At 29.2% G+C, this 21,450-nt stretch overlaps 2 protein-coding genes across 12 annotated transcripts; one reads left to right on the top strand and one right to left on the bottom strand.

Annotated features, from left to right (window-relative positions):
- Positions 1-3: 3 nt before the first annotated feature.
- On the top strand, positions 4-4,567 carry LOC118063938 (deubiquitinase DESI2). Of its 5 annotated transcripts, XM_035078223.1 has the most exons (7): positions 7-317; positions 415-593; positions 1,332-1,510; positions 1,674-1,746; positions 1,839-1,932; positions 1,999-2,140; positions 2,240-4,567. In XM_035078223.1, exons 3-7 carry the CDS (start codon positions 1,388-1,390, stop codon positions 2,414-2,416), a joined length of 609 nt encoding a protein of 202 aa, XP_034934114.1. In that variant the 5' UTR covers positions 7-317; positions 415-593; positions 1,332-1,387; the 3' UTR covers positions 2,417-4,567. The 5 variants fall into 5 exon arrangements, with proteins under 5 accessions (XP_034934118.1, XP_034934114.1, XP_034934117.1 ...); XM_035078226.1 differs by lacking the exon at positions 415-593 and having other exon boundaries at positions 13-317; positions 1,401-1,510; XM_035078222.1 differs by lacking the exon at positions 415-593 and having other exon boundaries at positions 13-317.
- Positions 4,568-5,760: 1,193 nt separating this feature from the next.
- gek (serine/threonine-protein kinase gek) lies at positions 5,761-20,643 on the bottom strand. 7 transcript variants are annotated; one of them, XM_035078203.1, is made up of 19 exons: positions 20,572-20,643; positions 18,874-19,046; positions 18,604-18,786; positions 18,241-18,512; positions 17,679-17,978; positions 15,502-17,429; positions 15,124-15,230; positions 13,640-13,843; positions 12,743-12,906; positions 12,303-12,558; positions 11,912-12,207; positions 11,326-11,469; positions 10,862-11,239; positions 10,427-10,607; positions 10,150-10,338; positions 9,513-9,698; positions 9,027-9,437; positions 8,751-8,908; positions 5,761-8,673 (listed from the first exon to the last, which is right to left on the bottom strand). In XM_035078203.1, the coding sequence occupies exons 2-19, from the start codon at positions 18,983-18,985 to the stop codon at positions 8,560-8,562; spliced, it is 5,583 nt and encodes a 1,860-aa protein (XP_034934094.1). In that variant the 5' UTR covers positions 18,986-19,046; positions 20,572-20,643; the 3' UTR covers positions 5,761-8,559. The 7 variants fall into 7 exon arrangements, with proteins under 7 accessions (XP_034934094.1, XP_034934093.1, XP_034934091.1 ...); XM_035078202.1 differs by lacking the exon at positions 20,572-20,643 and adding an exon at positions 19,776-19,888; XM_035078200.1 differs by lacking the exon at positions 20,572-20,643 and adding an exon at positions 19,347-19,854.
- Between the last annotated feature and the right edge of the window lie 807 nt (positions 20,644-21,450).

Below are 21,450 nucleotides of genomic sequence, written 5' to 3'. Positions count from 1 at the left end.
TCAACTTCCACCAGCTGATTCAGCTTGCATGGAAACACGCCCCTTCATTTTCTAAAAATTTCTCGGCCTGTTTCTTTCATCTAAGCTTCGTTGTAAATAAATGTACAATTGGTCAAGATTGTTACTTGATATCAATCATATTTTTTCAGTCCTGTGACGTGAATTTTATCATTTAATTGAGATAGACTGCTAAAATTAAAGTTCAATCAAGTTTAATTGTGAAGAAAGAAAGCTTTAATGATTTGTCTACAACCAAAGCATCATTTTATTTTCTTTTTTTGACTAGTCATCAAGATTCAACGGAAAACTACTTGATGGTATGTTGTTTAGTTTAAAAATCTCATTTTGGAGCTTGAAAGCTATAAAATAATCCCAAATGCTTATGCAAAATAGAAAGACTACTTATATTTATAGGTTACTTCATATTGAATACTTCTGACAGCTATTTTATGGAAACTCCTCAATTTTATTTGCTTCTACAAACATTGATTTAATTATGTTTTTAAATACTATATTAATATACTAACATATTATTTGTTCATGAACTGAAACCTAAACTAGACTAATTCAAAAGTATAGTAATCATTTCACAGGTAAAACTTTTTGTTATCGATATTGTCTTTGTTTGTAAATACTTAAGTTATTTTCTTTTTATATGCAGCAGTGTAGTTAACTTTTTTTTTTTTTTTTAAATCAAGTAATTAATAGAAATCCGCTTCCTTTGTTTATTAAAGGGCCTAATTATCGACTTAAAGTGTTAGATTAGTATTATGTTTTTTTTTTTATCTATATAGGTTGATATTTTTCGTAGAAAAGCTGTTAAAAATATTGGAGTAGATAAATATCAGCTCTGCATAGATATATGAGTCAGTCTTGTAAAAAATAATGTAAAAACATTGAAATATAAAGGCAGGTTTCTGAAATTTACGTCATAAATTTTTTTCATTTTGATTGTAATATTGTTCTTGTTAAACAACACAATTGTACAGCACATTTGATAAATAATGAATCTCAGACGATTTTAATAATCGAAAGATGAATAAATTATGATAAGTAAGTAGTTAATAATAACATAAAATATGAAAACTTCAATCCAAAGTCTAATTAATGAAAATTCATGAAGGAATCTTTTTTAACTTATGATAATTTTTTCATTAAAAGTGCTTTATAATGGCATTTTTATTTATGGATTATTTTTAGATAAAGAAATATAAATACTACGTATAATATAATCAATTATAATTATAAAATGAAAGAAACAACATAAAATTTTTTTACAAGACTGAATTAAGTAGAGTATTCAAAAACTAGATAATGTATTTGCTTATTAGGTGCTCTGGATTGTAGCTAGTGCTACCTGGTCTCTGCAGGTACAAGTATCTCTGTGATGTTTTCATCAGGTTTTGGCTGTAATATTTCCTTTCCAAGCTGTTTGGGTTATCCTCAAGATAGTGAAGAATTAATTCCAAAAATGGCCAGAGAACCAATTATCCTCAATGTGTATGATATGGTAAGTTTATCCATTTTATATGTTTTAATTAAGAAAATCATCCTCAATTTAACATTTAATTACTAAATTAAATAATTATACAGTCTCTAAAGTTCTCATTTCATAAGTTTAAGTGATCTTAAATTTATCTGAAACTGTGATCTAACATATGATATTATTTTAGTACTGGATGAATGAATATACAACACCCATAGGCTTGGGAGTCTTCCATTCTGGCGTTGAAATATATGGTGTTGGTATGTGTATACATTAGATATGAATTCTTTCGAATATTAAATCAAGCTATTTATACTTGTCTGTTTCATGGAATATTTGATTTTCTCTCTAGAATATGCTTACGGCGGTCACTCTCTTCCAATCTCGGGTATTTTTGAAATTTCCCCTCGAGATACCAATGAGCTTGGAGAACAATTCAGATTTCGGTAAGTTCTTTACTTGTCTTTTGAATAAGTAATAATTTTTAATAATTAATCAATTACTGCTTCTAGGCAATCGGTTCATATTGGATATACCGATTTTACGGAAGAAGATGTAGCAAGAATTGTTACAGAATTGGGCAAAGACTTTAGAGGTGATCGCTACCATTTGATGAACAAAAATTGTAATCATTTTAGTAGTCAATTGACACAGGTAATTAATAACATTGAATTGCTTAACAAATATAATTTCAATCATTGCAAATATAATTAATTGATGGATATTTGTCTTATTACTCATTATTAATTTTAGATTTTATGTGGACAAGAAATTCCTGGATGGGTAAATCGATTAGCATATTTTAGTTCATGTGTTCCTTTTCTTCAACGCTGCCTACCAAAAGAATGGCTTACACCAGATGCTCTTACACAATCTTTGGGGCATGTTAGCCACCGTGAAAGTACACCTCCTTCAGAAACGTCTTTGTAACATTTAGCATTACACGATGGCAGCGAGTGTAACATTTTGAAATGTCGCAGGAGCCATACATTTTAAGTTCTAAGCAATTTACACAAAGTCAAAGAACAAATAATGTATCTCCTGACCCTCAAAATGTTTTTATAAAGCTGTATCGTTGTCTAAAATCCATGATTCTAAAGTTCAAATGAGACATAATAAGCATTCTAGGTCAGAAAATTTTTTTGATGGTTATAAAAAATTTTACTAAAGACATTAAAACAAAAAAATTAACGAAAATAATGCCTTCCTTACAACGCTGCGTTTACAATATTTGGCAGCGTGAACGTAAGAGTTGAATATTTGTTAAACAGTCGAAGTTTAATAGTTGATTAACAAAATAATGCCTACAAATCAAAGTGATTAGGAGACTGAGATTCATGTGACTATTGGATGAATAGAGATTATCTGTACGAGCATTGGCTTCCTAATTCAAATAACAATTTTTCTCGGTTTAAGAAGATTTTTTACTTTGATATATAAACCATTATGTAATGACAAGTATTTTTTTCCAATCCAGATTAAAAATTATTATTTAAATTTATACATTTGTTTATAAACCGTACACTCTGATATCAACAAATGTAGAAATCTTCAAAAATCTTTCTCAAGCAGTTGGAAAAAATTCCTTCAATTGCATAATAACGATCAAAAGTAAAACATTCCTCTTAAAAATTATAGTTCTTGCTTTATAATAAAACTACATTTAAATACCCTATGACATTATTGTGAAATAGTATTCACAATAACTATAATGTGAATTAATCACGCGTCCACTACTTTATAACATGTCATTTGCGACTTAGAACATTTCTGTGATGGGCATCCAAACGTCAAATGAGACACGAAAAAAAAAAATGAAAGCACTAATTTCTATTTATTTGCACATATTACTCTCTATTCTTATGGATAACATGTAATCAGCTAAACTATTTAATATTTTAATTTAATTTAATACTTAAAAATGCATTTAACTGTCTCTCTGTCAACTAATTATTTTCTCTCTATTCTATCTCGAGATTAATCAGTCTTTAAAAATTAGATAACTATGTACAATTTTTAATACGTTATGTACAGCGATTTTTCAAATTCTAATCAATTATTATCTCGACTACTAAATCGTTGTCAGACGTATGATGTTACTTGTTACAGAAAAAAATATTAGGAAAATTTAAATTAACAGTTTAAGTGGTGAATGAAGATGAGCATGTTGTGTAGAAACCATTTTTTAAGATGATATAAATAATTAATAATAACAATACAAGCCATAAACTTTTCAGTGATAAATTATAATTTTGTATAATGATTATTATATAATTTTTTTTAAATTAATTATTAATTACACATCATGTGTACAGTCAATTATTGTAAACTTTTTTGTTTATTAAAAAACATTGAATATAGTAATGGTCAAAGTTGATAAGATGAATACTTTTTACAATATTTCATCATCAAAAAAAAAATTTTGCTTCCATTTTATATGTTTTTAAAGCAAATCATACTGGAATCTTTTTTATTCAATTGGAATTAATTCATGGCTTTTAGTTAGGGAATGAATAAAATACTGGAAAAAAACATACTCATCATATATTTTATGATTTTTAAGAATTAAAATAATTTTGACCATGACTAAATTTCAATGTTAACTATAATTTTAGTATATAAATACGCACACTTTACTTCGACACTGCACCATATTAATGAATCAACTTTTGTTAACAGTTTAACTATTGTTCGATGAAGTAAAGAAAATAATAGATAGATAAATTGTAAATGTAATTAAAAGTTTCAATGGCTTCACTGAAAACTTTATAAGCGTAATCATAAAATAAATTTTAAGATAGTTCAATAAAAACTATAGTTATTGCAAAATAAAAAATAATGTAACAACTGTTTAAATAAGTAATTATATATACACTAATAACGTCGAAGACAGTAATAATTAATATCAAATGAAAATTGTAGAAATAATAAACATTATTTCATCATTTAAGTTTTCACATGTATATGGGAGTATGAAGACTGCCGCTGTAATAAATAGTAGTATTAATTTGACAATAGGAAATGACTAATTGTATCATTTTTCATTCATTAATAAATCATTCATGATAGTACGATTGAAAATAGAACTTTAAATTAACATCAATCATTGCTAACATTATTAATTAATAAACTATTCTGCTAAGTTTTAAATAAAATAAATTATAACCGTAGCTATGTGAAAGTAATTTGTTATGATTGTATTTGTAGTTGAAAGTGGTGAAATAAACAATAAGAGGATGCATTTCTAGATTGTAAAATATACCCCACGAGTGATTTTTTATAACGGTTGATTAATCTAAAATTTGATGCCACTTTGTCAACAGAGAAATTGAATAAAAACAAGTTGTGAAATCTTTCAAAAGCCAAAAAATAATTATGTAAATTCTTAATCCCGATAAATACAGTTCTGGTCAAAAATTACAGAATTATAATTATGCACTTATTTATTTCTTTTTTAAAATTGTTATATTATTGGGTTGAACAATCCTTACAAGTATTGAATTCAAAAGAAGAAATTTTTTTTTTTTTTTCATCTTTCATTCTCTAGTCACGCTAGAATTATCATGATTAATTTAGCATTTTTAGTAGTTTTTTTTTTTATCTCAAATTAGTTATTGTCATATCATAATTGTTCTACTTTCTAAATGCTCGCTTTTTATGAAATCAATAAAAATAAAAAATTTTTTTTAATAATTCTAAAGCATGACATCAAAAAAACTAAGAAAGTAATTTTGTGTTAAATTTTTAGATCCAATATTTTTCAATTTATTTTAAACATAATTCCCCCGACTGTTTCCACATGCTAATGACCATTACTGTACATGAAATCGATATTGAAAACTATGACAATAGTAACAAAAGGGGAGTAAAAAAAAATAAAGCATTTATGTATTTTTTAGATTATAATTTCTCTGTGCTGCATTATTAAATAATATAACTGGTAAACGAGAAAAATTTTATCATTAAAATGCGTTTCACATTGTTAATGCGATCATAAGAAATACAAAAAAAATATCCTAGAATCTACAAAATCTACAGTTACACAACGCTGTAACTAAATTACAATATTCCATTATTATATAATTAATGTATGATAATTATTTATAGTTATTGGTTTCAATAAATACTTTGAACAATGCACAAGAGCCATAAATAAGTTTTACAATATTTCTAAAAACTATATGCGTTCGAAATGCTGTATAATAAGACCAGATATTAATATATTACACTGGTGATTACCAGAGTATAATTATAATTTCTAATCTACTGTGTTATTAATCGTTATAATTTATTATGAACGTCTTTATTATTAATTTTTTTTTTTTTCATTTTTTGGAAATTCCCAATCACTTACTTCTACATTCGTAATTACACTACAACACGCTTTATAATTTATCATTACTTCTTTGTTGTCATAAGTATAATTATTATGCATTTAAATTATTGTTATCGTTTTTTTTTACAGTGAATTACAACGAAGAAATCATACATTTTACTGATATTCGGACTTAAAATTAAAATTAAAAACCTTTAAAATTGTAAGTGAAGACTTTGTAGATATTATCAGAAAGTGTTATGTTATTTACAAAATTATAAACAAAGTTTGGTTTTTTATGATAAATGTTCAATGCAAGAGAAACTTTTTTTTTTTTTTTCAACATGACAAATTGATTTTTCATTATTTTTATCAGCCTATTTCTTTCATAAATCTATTTTATCATATGGTCTGGGACATTTGTCCTCATTCAGTCTGATATTATTTTTTTATGGATATTATTTTTATTAATTTGATAATATTCTTAATTTATAAAAAACAATTATTATCAATGAGTCTCATTTAAATTGAACTTACATTTTTTTTTATTTTAGATGTAAATTTAACATTGAACATTAAAATGATATTATGATAAATGATTGATAGAAATATATTAATTTCCATGGAAGCCTCAATTTATAAACATATTCGTACGTTTTCAAACCTTCCATTTTTGTTTAATTATATTTATTTCATAATTGTTCGATAATAGATATTATAAATTAATAGATCATGTATTTTGTTCTACGTTGATAGAGCCAAAGTGTAGCTACAAGTATAAAAAACATAAAAAATCGCACATCAATCAATTGACATCATACTTTTTTTATATCATATTTATAATTATTATAATTGTAATCCCTAATTTAACAATAATTATTTCATTATTCGGGTGACGTACGATAAAAAATCATTGTGGAATTTCACGAAGATCACAATATAAAAAAAATCCATACAAAATCATAGCAAAGAATAATATCGATTATTATAATAAAAACGTGGTTAGTAAAAAAAAAAATGATAAAAATTTCTAATAAAATATGGCGTTATACAAAGGCTTTTGCTAGTTTATACATATATTTTTGTACATAAATCTTGATTCACGAACAAGTTGATTTCTTTTTTTTCAAATGGTTAAAAAATAAAACTAGCATTAACTCTGTGTGTATAACTGCCAAGATAATATTTACGTCAAATGACTGATTAAAATTAATACATTCGATGGGATCATTCTTTTAACGTAAGTATAATATACTTTAATATTCATATATTTTATGTATTGAGATATTTATGTCATTATAACTAATAATATTGACATTGCATTCCATCGCATCAAGTCACTTCCCTTGAACGTCGTTCATGATTATTCGTTAATTATTTTTTTTCATCAGAAAAAATTGCAACAAATTATTATGCTTAAGTTCTAATATTCACACTGTGGCGCATGTATTGTTTTTACGACATAATTATAAAATTTGTTTTTTTTAATAATAAGGCATTTAATAAATTTATATTTGTTCAATTTAATACCATCATTTCTAACAATTATTTTGGATAATAATCATTTGTAATTGGTAATACACAGTAAAAAATGTCTGAGTATACTTGAATTTAAAAACGGCATATAAAAAAATTGTGCTAAATTTCTGTCATAAAATGAATTGATAACAATATGTTAGCACAAAATTTGATAAGCTAGATCAGCTGGTTTTTTTTTTTATATAAAAAATAATCCAATAAATTGATTAACGTGATAAAAATTTACCACAATTACTTTATAACTGAGCGTTTTTAAAAATAGACTTGAAAATTTTTTAACTGTGTAATTGTTTATTTAAAAGATTTTTTGAACTTATTTGTGTATACCTAAAAACCTATAGATAATAATCATTGAACAAAGATGCAATAATTTATTGCTATATAATTCGACTGTGTTTTTCTTTCATAATTATGAGCGTCTGAATTAAGATCTTATAAAATTTAATATCAGAAAAATCCAATTAAAATTTATTTTATGTTTATAATAGGACGTAACACACAATGATTATTTATAAATCCATTATTTGTTAATAAAACCAGACATACGTTGTTAAAAAGCCGATTTTAGCCGAGCATTAAACACTTTAACTATTTACAATTATCATAATTGAATTAATTGATCATGTGCGCCCGATAACAAGCGCTAAAAATGTTACTATAATTTTTGTTCGTATAAAAAAGTTATTTTGAGAACCTGATTATAAGATATTTCCCAAAAATAAAATGCTCTATTATTATGATGAATTATTTTGGTTCTCTTGGTTATACCCAATTATGCAAAATAATAAATAAGGCCGTTGACTAACTGAGAAACAGCTAATTGCATAGAAAGACAATACTTAATTTTAATAAAATTCGTTACTCCATTATTAATCGTTAATTATAATCTGATATTCTTAATAAGATTATAGCATATGTTATTTGGCAATTAATTGTTTCTTTCTTCAAATATTATTTTATATATATTATGTATATTATGTATATATAAATCTTCAGTAATACTATGACAACTTGTCGACAGTAAAAATAATGTAACTATTCATTAATTGACTGTTTACAAAGTTGTCTTTAAATAAACTTAATTAATATTTAAGTAAATTTGCACCCTTACATCTTAAAACATCTGGTCATAACTCCATTAAGCTGCCCAGACTTCGAAGCAAGGAACGTCGTAAGTAGCCGGCCGATTTGTAATTTAACTTTTTGTTCGTTAATATTTTTATGAATCATATGATGATGATCCGTGATCGTGAGCAGGACTAGGCGGCGTTGATGGGTTTGAACTATTATTTGATGCAATTGAATGACGAGGACTTCCTCCAGTGGCGTGTTCCTTAATATAAAATAATTTATTATTAATATTTTCATTATATAAATGTAGAGAAAAAATTATTAAAATATTTAACGAACCTTCTCTTGTAAAGATGCTATACTTCCAAGAGAAAGTGGTGTATGTGATCGGATATGTAAAGATTCCGATTCAGCTTGGTCCACAGGCGTACGTGGTAACGATGGTGGAGTGGCAGTTGGTCTTGGTGGAGCTGGTCCTCTTCGAGATGATGTTGATCCTTTGATAAAAGAAAAAAAATCTTAATCATTATTGTTTTATTTTTATCTGTCTTCCAATAGAAATTTAATAATAAATTTTGTTAATATTCACATAGATAATAAATTAATGATATTTACCATTAAGTGGAGAATATCCCGAGTTTCTTGACATGTGAGAACTAAGACGTCGAGTGTCAGACGGAGGATGTCTAGGTGGTAATGGCGCAGGTTTACTAGGAGCTTGAACAGGAGGACTATAAAATCGTTGTGGTGGATTTTGATGTAGATGAGTAGTACCAGGATGATTGGAGTATTGCTGTTGATCAGCTGTTTCTAACGTTGTCGGTAAATCCAGTAAACGTTGAATTTGAATGCCATTTCCGGGACCCATGTGACTGATATGATTGAAATTGGTCGGAGCTGATATCATCTTGGACCGTCTATCTGTTGGTCGAGTTCCCCTATTCCCTTCTCGTAATGAAAACCGTCTTCTGGGCCTTGTTATCTGCCTACCACTTGCGTCTAATGGTGTTAAGTTGAGTAATTCTCCTACAAAGATAATTATCAGGATTATTAAACAGCTTCAGGAAATTTTGTAAATTAAGCATTTAATAATCTACTTACTTTGGTGTAAATTACTTAGGTAAATGACATAGGGCATATCATTAATTATACAAGTAGTAAGAGAACCAGAATAATTGAGCGGTCGAGCTCGTTTAACGTTAAGTGTTTGCAACCAATCGCCAGTGGAGCAATCAAATACATCAATATGAGTTTCACTATATACCAAAAGATATCCATCGCAATAACCTGAAAATAAGAGAAAGGAGATTACAATGTATTCCTCATCGATTTCTATCAACTATGAATTAAATATTGTGATAAACTAATTCTAATACAGAAAACTTTTAATTAGTACATGCGTTAAATCGATAGAATGATTAAGATTTTTTTTCATAGAAACACGATTATTGTAAATATTCATAATCATAAATCAAACTCTTGATTTAAAACAATTAAAATAAACTAATTAAATGTCTACATCTTATAATAATGCTTTCAAGTTTGTTGACTATCTATGACATAGATCTGGATGCCTACAAGTTTACATCATATCAACCGCTAAGTTTCTAAACTTGAACAATTAATAAGTAAACTTGTGACAAGATTTCTGACAACGTTTTAATGAGGTTTTTGTTGTAAAGATATTGGAGATGTCTTCAAACATGTTTGTGGTAAAATTAAATTAATTAATACTTACTGACTGCGGTTGGAACACCAGGATACATGATCTCACGGTCTCTGCTTTTCCTTCCTTGACTGTCAACATAAACAGCCAAAGTTTGGAAAACTAGTAAAAACTCTCCTCTTGGTAATTCTACACAGCGCAGCGCATCAACTGCACTGTAAGTGAGAAAACCTAATAAAGAGTTTTCTGGATGGACCAAAGCTAGAGAAAAAATATAAAAAAATTATCAATTAATGAGTAGATTAGAAATTTCTTAAATATGAATAATTATTAAAATTTTAATGCTTACAAATAGGCTGATGATCACCAATAATACTGTAAATAGAAAAGCCTGAAGGATATCCAACGCATAAACGACCTTCAGAGAGAACTTGAAGAGTTTGTGCTTGACAAGGCAACATTAACTCCTGTAAACGTTTGTGTCGTGTCTTTGTACGCGTTACTTCATAAATCATGACATGTGACGCGTTCTAAAAATTATACAAAAAATATAATGTTAATAACAAAAATAACTTTCTAATAAATTAATATAATAAATATTATTCAGAGATAACAATAAACAATTATTTACAAATCACTGAACAGTTCATTAAAGAAATTTAAATATTCAAGTATTTAAATGAAATGTTCTTTTTAGGATAATTTTAAAATACTTAAAGCTCATTAAGACAGTAATTTGCATAAGATAAGAAATAAATGAAATTATTTATCTATCAAGGCTCACCTGTTTTTTAATAGCTACACACAAACAATACGTGAGTGGATTTCGTCGTGCCACACCTGTTGTTAATGTAATGCAACCCTTGGTCTCAGCAACTTTAATCCATTCTACTTCATCTCCATCCAGTGCACGCACAGGAACTAATCGAACATGACGTTGTTTACCACTAAGCACCACAATTAATTGCTCTTCCGTTATATACTCCAGTAAATATATTTTTTTTCCTTCACCAACTTTTGCGACTTCACTACGATCTAAGTCTAAACAAAAGAGACCCTCCTCGGTACCAATGACTAGACGATCAGGATCAATAACAGCTCCTGACATCACGTTTTTAATTATTGCCAATGTGTTATCCAGCAATTCTTTTGCACGGAAGACCTAAAATATAAAATCAATAAGAGAGGAAATTAAAATAATTAACAAACCAGAAAATTATTGTGAAAATAAATGATATAAAGAATAACCGTTGTATTTGGAAGATTATTTTTCTTTAAAATTCGATGAAGTTCTCCTAAAGCAACGACCCATTTTGTCTTTTCACTTTCAGTATCAGCAAGCATCAACGTATGATTTCGTAAGCCCGGTGGTTCTAATAAAGACGTTGTAATCTAAAAGATACAAATATGTTTATATTTAAAAAGAGTTAATTAAACTTTATAAAATACAAAGGAAGTTGTATGCAAATGCTTAACATAAAAAAGTAATGAATTATAAAAGTTCTGTATGAACATTTTTAAATAAAAAAGTAACCATGTTATCATTTTTTAATTTCTATTTCATTAGCATATATTTTTATAAAAGTTTCCAGCAAGAAAAAAATTTCTTTTTACAACTCGTAAAATTTTTTATAACCCATTAAAACTTCTAAGTTCCAAGTTTTTATTCTTTAGTAGTATTTAAAAATAAAATAATTATTTTCAACTATAATAACTAATAGTATAAACGTTTAATTGTGTAAGATTTTATGCTAGTCTCTTAAGATAATTATACCTTCAAAGATAAATTCATTGAGTAATTAATGAAAAAAAATATTTGTAACTCCAAACTTACCCTAAATATGCATGGAATGTCTTTTTTTGTCGCGTGAATGACATCAGACTCACGAACTGAGCTCACGCCAAATTCTTCGTCTCGCATATCTAACACTTGAGAGACATAAACAGAAGGCAGTGCATTCCGATCCGGAGAAATATCGTATAGAAACAATTTAAAATCACACACAACGACAAATTGACGGACCCATCCTTTTTTAACACCACCCATTTTTGGAACCTTTACATAGCCTTCATAAGCTGTTCCAATACCTCGTGTAGGATCGATTCCAAGAGGTCTTTTAGCTGTAAAGCATAAAGTATAAAAAGAGATTGGTAAAGAAATAGAAACAGATATTGAAGTTGGAAATAATAGAATTCGATGATAATTATTTGCTTTAAATTATTACTTTTGTCATGTGGTACTGGACACATTGGTGGTACTTTGTCACAGCAAGGCATGTGACAAGCAAAGCCACAAACTTCACAAACAACTCCTTGTCTCGTTAAACCCACCATTAACGATGTACAGTGATTACATTTAGTTGGTGCAGAAAATGTTCGAACTAAAAATTGATGGGATTTCGGTTTGGGTTGCAAAGCCGCTTGATTATGAGACGCTGATGATTTGTTCAATAAATCATGTGATAATGGCGATGTTGGATCCTGTAATCATAAAGGTTGATAGGAATTAGTGGTCTAGAATATGGATTCTTAAAATATTCGAATTACAACTACTTCACGTATTTTATTCGGTTTTAGTTATTTTAAATTGAGTTTGAAAACAGTTTTAATTAAAATTTCTTTCTTGTATAAGAAAGAAAAAACTTTATAAAAATAATTTACTTACAATACTAAGTTCTGAGAGATTGCTTTTGCTACTTGTAAGACTTGGAGCCCGGTTGTCTTCAATATCACCCTCCACACTATCCACACTTCCATGACGTGCACTGCCAGCTGTTTCCTTGAGAAAGTGTTCCAAGTAAGACATTTGGGAAGTCGGACGTTCCAAGACTGTAATATTTATAATAAGAGATCATAAAATCTGATCTATTAATTACAGATGACTTAAATTAATTGATTAATTAATTAAAATATTAAATTTAAGAAAATAAAACAATAATTCCAAGCGCACATTTTAATAGAAATATTATTTTATTTCAATTAAATAGCATTTGTGTGAATTATTAATAAATTTAATTTTCATTATCAAACGTTTAATAAACTCCTAGCACAATCACCTCAAGTCTGTGTAAGATTTTCTAAGTAAAGCATATTTAATCCACATGATTTCAACCATCTGTGGTAAAAGGATAACTACATCTACCAAAAAAACCATCTGCTAAAACTCCAAAGCAATACTTGTAAAAGAAAGCTGTTTATTTTAAAATTGTTTTTTAAAAATATAAACCGCAAATACACTTGTAAATGTTTGCATTACTTTGTCTGTTTGCACTCTCACAGCATGCATATTTGCATAAGTAAGTTTGTTCGAAAGAGTTAAGGGAAACGTGCCGGTTTGATTTGGCAAAAGTACTTACGAACTCGCGAAGGACATGATTTATAAAACTAAGGACTTAATAATTTATGTGATAAATGCAATTGCTATCATATGGGATTGATAAACGTTTCAATTGCACTGGGTATATCGTCTAAAAACATAGCGGTGTGCTGTGTTAATAGCGATACAAATGGTCCAGCATCTTAAGAAGACAAATTTTCACTCCGATTTTTGAATATAATTTACCAGGCGACGATACGATGGCAACAGCATTGCGATTGATGATCGAGTTGACCGTAGCAAATCTAGTTAATAAGCGACATGTTGTGATGCGGGGAGAACGCATTACTGGTAAGGGTGATGACGGCTGGTGCACGATGATACGTTGGGGTTTGGTTGTAATGATGTTTGAAGACGTTTTGCTTGAAGACGATACGGTAGGTAGAACAGCTGTCACAAATACAGTTTGATGATGAGCAACAAGAGGCCCCACACGCAGCTCGTTGCGCCAATAAACAGGGGCACTTTGTAGTCTAGAAATCAGAATTGCATACCGTGCCGAACTTCGGGTTACTTATGCTGGACAGCAATCCCAGTATCAACAATTGTATTATTTTGACTTCCACAGGAGTTCATTACTCCTGATAATATACCAACTTTGTGTACAAGTATACCCACAATCAGCACTCGGCATTTTCCTTTATTTACGTACTATTTTTGTGTTTTTATTTTATGATTTTGAATAATTAGGAACCTCAGGTAGTCTATTTGCGGCTTCAGTATTTGTATATTTCAATTATACTTTGATTTTGGTTTAAAAAATATCATGTATTATTTCTATTTGATTTAAAATCTTCTAAATGCTATTATAATAATCAAAATAATAAACCCGGACATGGAAATGATAAAAATATATACAAAAAAATTATTTTTACGATTTTGGTCAACACTAATTTATTTTTAAGATAAATTAATGAATAAATAAATAATCAATCACTATATAATATCATTTTTTTATTCACAAAAGTTCTCCATTATTTTTTGTATCTTCTCCTATTTATAAAGTAAATAAAAAAATAAAATCTTTACGGTATTTATAATTTTATTGATTAGTCATTAGTGGCGTGATTAACATAAAAAATTATATAAAGTTATTTTGTGAATATTTTAAAAATTATTTTACCAGTGCATAATTAATTTATGCAAACTCAAAAAAATTTAGTTAGTTTTGACCAATACCGTAATACTTTTTAAAGTAAATAAAAAATAATAAATAAATAATAAAATCATTAAAATTACAATAAAGTGTATGGTATGTACACTAATCTACAACACTATATCTACATCTACGCATGCATTTTCTAAATTAATGGTGATTAACGATGTAATTAAATGAATTTTTTATGAGATATATGGTCTATAGATACTGAACAATTCTACCATGCTACTTTTTACAGTAATTTATCCAATCAATATAGATTAATTTTTTATATAGGTATGAATGTATGTGTCCTTAATAATTTTGTATCAATAATTCATTTCTATTTCTCTATTGTATCTATTTCTCTATCTAAAGAACCAACGAGATAAATTTAAATGCCTCCATAACACATAAACAGCATGAATAGCTGCTGTTTGCGTTACAATCATGAAGATAAAATGCTCGAAGGATTTTTTGTGAATGTTTGAAGTGCGCTCGACGGTAAAAGTACTATTGGAATTGTACTTACAACCATCGCTTGAGTCTATTCGGGATTGCAACTCCTTGATCTGCATTTCTTTCCTCTTCATTTCGTGCGACATTGAGTCCAAACGTTGTCTAAAGTCTCGTAGTTCTCTGTAATAATTAAATCAATTAGTAAATTTAAATTACGTAATAATTACATTAAACGATGTATTAAAATTGATAAATTACTTTAATTTAATTCTACGTCAACTAAAACATTAGAGAAAATAAATTATTTATTTTGCAATACAACAGTAATAGAAATACTTGAGTAATGGTAAAAAGTTCCGAAGAATAATGTACATGAAATGCTAAAAAAACTTTCGATCTTATTATATTAAAAGGTTAATGTTATGTTGGTTGTAGATTCAATTTAACTTACTTTTGTGCAGCAATAAGATCAGATCGAGTCTTGGTGAGCTCTTCAGAAATAGCTTGTTTCGCTTGGATTTCACTTTGTAATGAACTTTGAAGATTCAACAATTCCATCTTATCAAGCTTTTGAGATCTACGATTTCTCCAATTTTTGTCTGACATCGTTGAGGTACTTCCAACACCACCAACACCTCCTGAATGTTTCAAGAATTCCAATTCTTCTGTCATTTTCGTTGCTAATGCTTGTAGATAACCTCTTGCATCTTTTTCATCCGATACCCATTGAATAATTTCCGTAATTTGAGCTTCCCACTGTGCAATTGCTTCTTTTTTATTTCTCAGCTCTTCATATTCATCCTCGAGTGTCCGCCGTTCCCCTTGAATCCTGTTCATGCTGTCAGTTACTGAACTGAGTTCCAATAATAATTTTTTATTTTCTTCAGCTAGCATTATCTTCTCTCGTTCATGACGTCTATTTAATTCATTTATTGTCTCTTCACTATCTGTAATATTTTCCAATCTAGCAGCATCCAATTTCTCTTTTGTTAATTGGACTTCTCGTTCTAATATATCTCGCCTACTTTCTGCCTCATGAAGCTGTTCTTGTAAGCTTCGTATTTCAGAATTAAAACGGCTTTGTTGTTGATTCAAATTTTCATTATACTGAACTTCGAGCTGCTCAACTTCTGCTTTCAGTCGATTAATTTCTTGCGTTGCTAAAGCATGGTTTGCACTTACATCACTTCCGATCGATCGTTGTCGTATTTTTTCAGTCTCTTCTTGCATCTGTTTACAATATTCCTCACTTCTCTCTCTTAGTTTTCTTTCCTTACTCGTCTCTGCCATAGCTTCCTCCACGCGATTTTCTAACTCCCGACGTAACTTTTCTGCTTTTCTGATATCATGTCGCAGAGTGTCGACTTTCTGCATAACGCCTTCAAGCTCTTCCTCTTTATCACGAACTTGCCGTGATAATTTTTGCTTTTGTTGTCTCAATTCTGATAATTTATCTGTCACCTCTGTGTACTCTGCCATAGCAAGTTTACGTTGTGTCAATGCGTCTTTCAACTCTTTATCTTGTAGTTTTAGTTTCTCTTGGACATCTAACTTTTCCTTCATAGCCTCCTCTTTTTCAGAACGAAGTAGACGAACTAGTTTTTCAAGCTCTTGTATTTTTGTTAAATCACCATTATCAATATTTCGTATTTCTCGAGGTGCTTCTATTGACTTTAATTGTATTTCCAGTTCACAATTACGTTTTGTAAGAGTATTAATTTCATCTTGAAGTTTTCTTGTTGCAATACTAGAGTCTGGAGATGCATTTGGCGAAGTTGCAGCTCCTAATTGACGCTTCAGATCCGCAATTGTTTGTAATAACCGTGCATTCTCTTCCTCAAGTATCTGAACACTCTTATCTCGTTCTGAAATAACAGGTAATGAACCTAAATCTGATATTCGACTGCCTTGGGTAAAACTGAACCCAACAAAGGGTAAATGTAGAGCTGAAAACGCTGAGTTTGCTGATGGTGGAACCGCATCTGAACTTCGAATATCGGTATCATCAACATCGAAATTCGATGTATCTGTAGGTGATGAAACTTCAGGAATGTAGGGCGCTGTACTGTCCCTCAAAGTGTCCCAATTAACTCCTTCAAACCACGGATGTTTTTTGAAATCTTCAATTCCATTCTGGCCTAATCTGAATTCTGAACTACATATTAATTTTCTTATGAGATCCTTCGCTTCTTCTGATACTTCGTAAGCATCATCCACCGGAAAATCAAAACAGTTTTTGTGGTTCATTATTCTTCCATAAGTTTCGACTAGAGATTCCGCATAAAACGGCGTTTCACCGAACAACATTTCGTACATACACACTCCCAAAGACCACCAATCACATTCAGGTCCATATCTACCTTGTCCATCTTCCATTGCCTGTAATTATTCATTAACAATTCATTAGTATGACTCATTGCTATTCAATCAACTGAAATAGTTAATGATATTTAGACTTCATTAATATTTTGTTAACATTATCAGAATTCTATTACGTATGTACTTCGAAAATAGTGAAAAACAAACAATTAAAAAGTAATTACGAAAACAATCTTTTGGACTATTTAATGGAAGGCAATTGAAGGAGATACAAAGCTGATAAATAGAATTTAATTGAACCATAATTACCCGAAGTATTTCTGGCGATATATAATCTGGGGTTCCAACGGCAACATTACTCTGTACTGTGCCATCCTCAAAGAGTCGAAGGCACGAACCAAAATCAGCCAGACGAATGTGGCCATTGGCATCTAAGAGAACATTATCAGGTTTTATGTCACGATGCACATAACGTAAATCGTGTATTGATCCAATGGCGAGCACCATTTCTGCTATGTAAAAGCGGGCCATGTCCTCAGGTAACCTGTCTTCAAACTTGCTTAGTAAAGTGAGCAAATCTCCACCACAATAATAATCCATCACCAAGTACTAAAAAAAAAATATAATTAAATTCAATATCATTGTAGCAAATATATAAAAACTTTTTAATTATCTTATTCTATACGGTAACATTCTAAATTAGAAAATACGTAATTAAGTAGTAATTTTGATGTCTTAATTGAAACAAGGGCATAAATTCTTTTACTGGATAGTCATAGTGTTCGATCAAATAAGTAATCGACTATCAATAGCCAATTGATATGGACGTTAATTATAAGTAACTATCATAATGATATAATTAACTTCTTACCAGATTATTATCATCCTGAAAAGCATAATGGAGATTGGTAATCCATCTTCTATCACCATATACCAACACATCACGCTCTTCTCTGAAGTATGCTGTTTCTGCTCTCTTCAGCATCTCCCATTTATTTAATATTTTCATGGCGAATACTTTATCTGATCCTTTCATTTTCACTACACATACTTCCCCAAAAGCTCCCCGTCCTATTACTTTAACAATTTCAAAGTCTTCTCGACTTAATTGCAAACTCTTGATACATGTAGCTACAGGTTTTACTGTGAAAAACCAATATATAACAATCAGAATGAATAATTACATTTCTCTGATTAAATTAAAGGTTAAATGAATGGATTTCAAACAACTTACCGAATTCGATAAAATCTGAAACAGTTTTCTCTCGACGTAGTGACGAATTACAGCATTCATCATAAAGAATTAATAGAATATCGACAAGAGTTTCAATAGAAAAGATATGGCCTCCTGTTTTGCTTCCTTGCACTGGACCAGCTGTAAAAAGATTCTCCAATCGTCGGAGTCTTCCAACAACTCCTGAAATTTTGGAAAAAGAAATGAATAATGCAGAATTAGGTTATTGATTTATTTACTCTAACGTTGATAAAGAGTTCCAAAACATACCTTCGGACGTAAGGTCCGTTGAGTTATAGGAATGATTCGATGGATTCGACATGATTTTTGCTTTGTATGTAAATGATCCTTCAACAGGATCCTTGGATTCCGTTGTTGTCATTATTGTCCTGGCTGATTACAACCTCGGTAATTTTCAGCCACATAACTGGACAATATATGCACTAGAAGTGAAATAAAAAAATAAATATCATAGTTTATTTAGCATGATAGTACATTGAACTAGCCAGGGAATATATTTAGGTTATAATTGAGTGTGTTGATAAGTGGAATAAGTGTATATGCGAGGCACTCATGATTTAGCACAAGTAAATATCAGTGATTAGCTCATTTCAAGGTGAAATATTATGAATGGAAAAATGGTATTACTAAGATGGGAGGCTGATTAACCGAATGGGCGAAGCCACATCAATATTACGTAACACTATAAGCACGCTAAAATATTTGATAAAAATACACGCTACCATGTTTAAGTGCACACGCACTCAAGTTGGGTGTGAAAGGAGCACAGACTATAAAAATAGTGCAATAAGCTATGGAATCACAATCGCGTGTGGTTCTGCGACTCCTAATGCGGATAAACTCATGTTGCAACAAGGAATAAGCACTCTGCGCAAATAAATGTTAGGTAGTTGAAACGTTTAAACAATAAAACAACACGAATATCTCTTTCTATTCATGGTACGTTTCTATTTAAGGCTTAACCTTATCCCGACAATGCATTTCGTTTTGATTTCTAATATGAGACGTAACATGTAATCCATACGAGGGATAATTCGTCAAGAATTATATCGTCTTGACAATCTGATCAACGAACTACAGAAGTTTATTTATAATTTGCGAACTCACACACTTATTAACTGTATTAAATATTAAATATTTAATAACCACACCGTTTAATTATCACTAAACATTGTTGTATTGCCACCTCCAAGCCCCTAGCTATTTGGTTGACCCCCTGGCAGGCCCCATACAAAAAAATATGGCAGCCCTACGTCACACGGCGGCTTGAAAGTCCGATCGCAGCGCTCTGACAGCTGTTGCGGTCTACTTTGAAACAACTTCAATTTTGTGTATACTCATTTTTACTTTCTTTATTTTTACGTTCATAAATATAAATAATTTTCAAGTTTATGCCTTTTTAAATCATTCAAATCCAAGCTTATGATTATATAGAACCGTTATAAATTTTTTTCCAAAGTAAAAATTTTCAAATGAAGAAGAATAACCTTTAAATATTTTCTACGAAGATAAAAATACGTGTTCACTCTAAAACTTGAATTGTTTTGATGATTCATCGATATTTTTCATCGTTCTAAAAGCACTGTTATTTAATCAATATAATGTTTCAGATTTTTGATAATTTTTTTTATGGAGAGGTTAAAATTAGTTGTATGTAAAAACAATGTTTTTACTCCAAAACCAGTATCATTTTCCATTAATTATTACAACTTTATGGTAATATAAAACTTTAAAAAGTATCTCACACTTTTTTTCATTTAATAAGATGTTTTCTATTTATATTTTTATATATATACGAAGGTCAAAATTTTTTTATGTAGCTTACGTCGTTATATTGTATTTAATATAAAAACTAAACCTATTATGATGATTCATCGCTATTTTTTATGCTTTCGCAAGAGAAATTTACACTTAAAATATGACAATGGTGTGAAATTACACTAATACCTTAAAAATTCAACTAATTAACTAATTAATAGATTGACACATAATAAAACTGCCATAATGTTATATACATAATAGTAAAAAACATCAAGAACTAGAATTATTCTTTAAATAGATTATTTGCGCATTAGATCCAAAATTATATTTTATAAAACTGATCTGATTGTGTGCTACTTGAAGTGGTCTATTTGATTTTGTATTCTTTATTGGACCAATTGGTTCATTACTCAAAAGAACTGGGGATAGATCCTGAAAGAATTGCTAAGTTATTATCTTTCATCAATCGACTGATTGTATTTTTTTAATGAAAAATAGAATTATCTGCATCATTGAGGCGTTGAGGGAGCTACATTGACATTGGATTAATTTGCACCATCTGGAGATGGTGGTAGAGAGTGAGGATGTATGTCAGAATTGGGGTGTAAATCATTTTATCTCATGTCAACGTTGATTTCCATACCATCAAGTGACATGCCTGTAACATTGATTTTTAATGAGTAATTAAATAATTATCGTTTATGGAATGTATTGAAGTTTAGTGGACTTTGTTATTGGCTCTGCTTCTCTGTTTATAATATTTCCAAGAGACCTTTGTTCATCAATTATTTCCACGTAGAATCATATTAAAATATCAAAAATACTATCGAACTAGCTAAAAAGACGATATTCTTTCTCTTTCTCTTTTAAATCTTTCAGTAAAATAGAAACATTTGTTAATTGAGTGAAATTGGAGTAAACATTGTTTCAAGTAGAATTTATTTATTATTTTTCAATATTGTTTATGAAACATCCTTACAATGAAAAAATGTATAAATAAGTTACAGATAGAAATTCAATGCATAGAGATAAAATTGTTACATACATTGTTGTGATGATTCATAA

Source organism: Chelonus insularis, unplaced genomic scaffold, assembly GCF_013357705.1.
Source record: "Chelonus insularis isolate UGA/USDA-ARS -01 unplaced genomic scaffold, ASM1335770v1 contig_150_pilon, whole genome shotgun sequence".
Lineage (NCBI taxonomy): Eukaryota > Metazoa > Arthropoda > Insecta > Hymenoptera > Braconidae > Chelonus > Chelonus insularis.
The sequence above is the reverse complement of the archived record's forward strand: the minus strand, read 5'-3'. Positions and strand labels throughout refer to the sequence as shown.

Coding starts and splice junctions, on each gene's coding strand:
- LOC118063938 (XM_035078223.1), top strand. CDS start 1,388: ATGTTTTCATCAGGTTTTGGCTGTAATATTTCCTTTCCAAGCTGTTTG. Junction 1,747..1,838: donor CGTTGAAATATATGGTGTTG/GTATGTGTATAC, acceptor TTTTCTCTCTAG/AATATGCTTACGGCGGTCAC. Junction 1,933..1,998: donor GGAGAACAATTCAGATTTCG/GTAAGTTCTTTA, acceptor TACTGCTTCTAG/GCAATCGGTTCATATTGGAT.
- gek (XM_035078203.1), bottom strand. CDS start 18,985: ATGACAACAACGGAATCCAAGGATCCTGTTGAAGGATCATTTACATAC. Junction 18,787..18,873: donor AACGGACCTTACGTCCGAAG/GTATGTTTTGGA, acceptor CCAAAATTTCAG/GAGTTGTTGGAAGACTCCGA. Junction 8,909..9,026: donor GGGATATTCTCCACTTAATG/GTAAATATCATT, acceptor CTTTTATCAAAG/GATCAACATCATCTCGAAGA.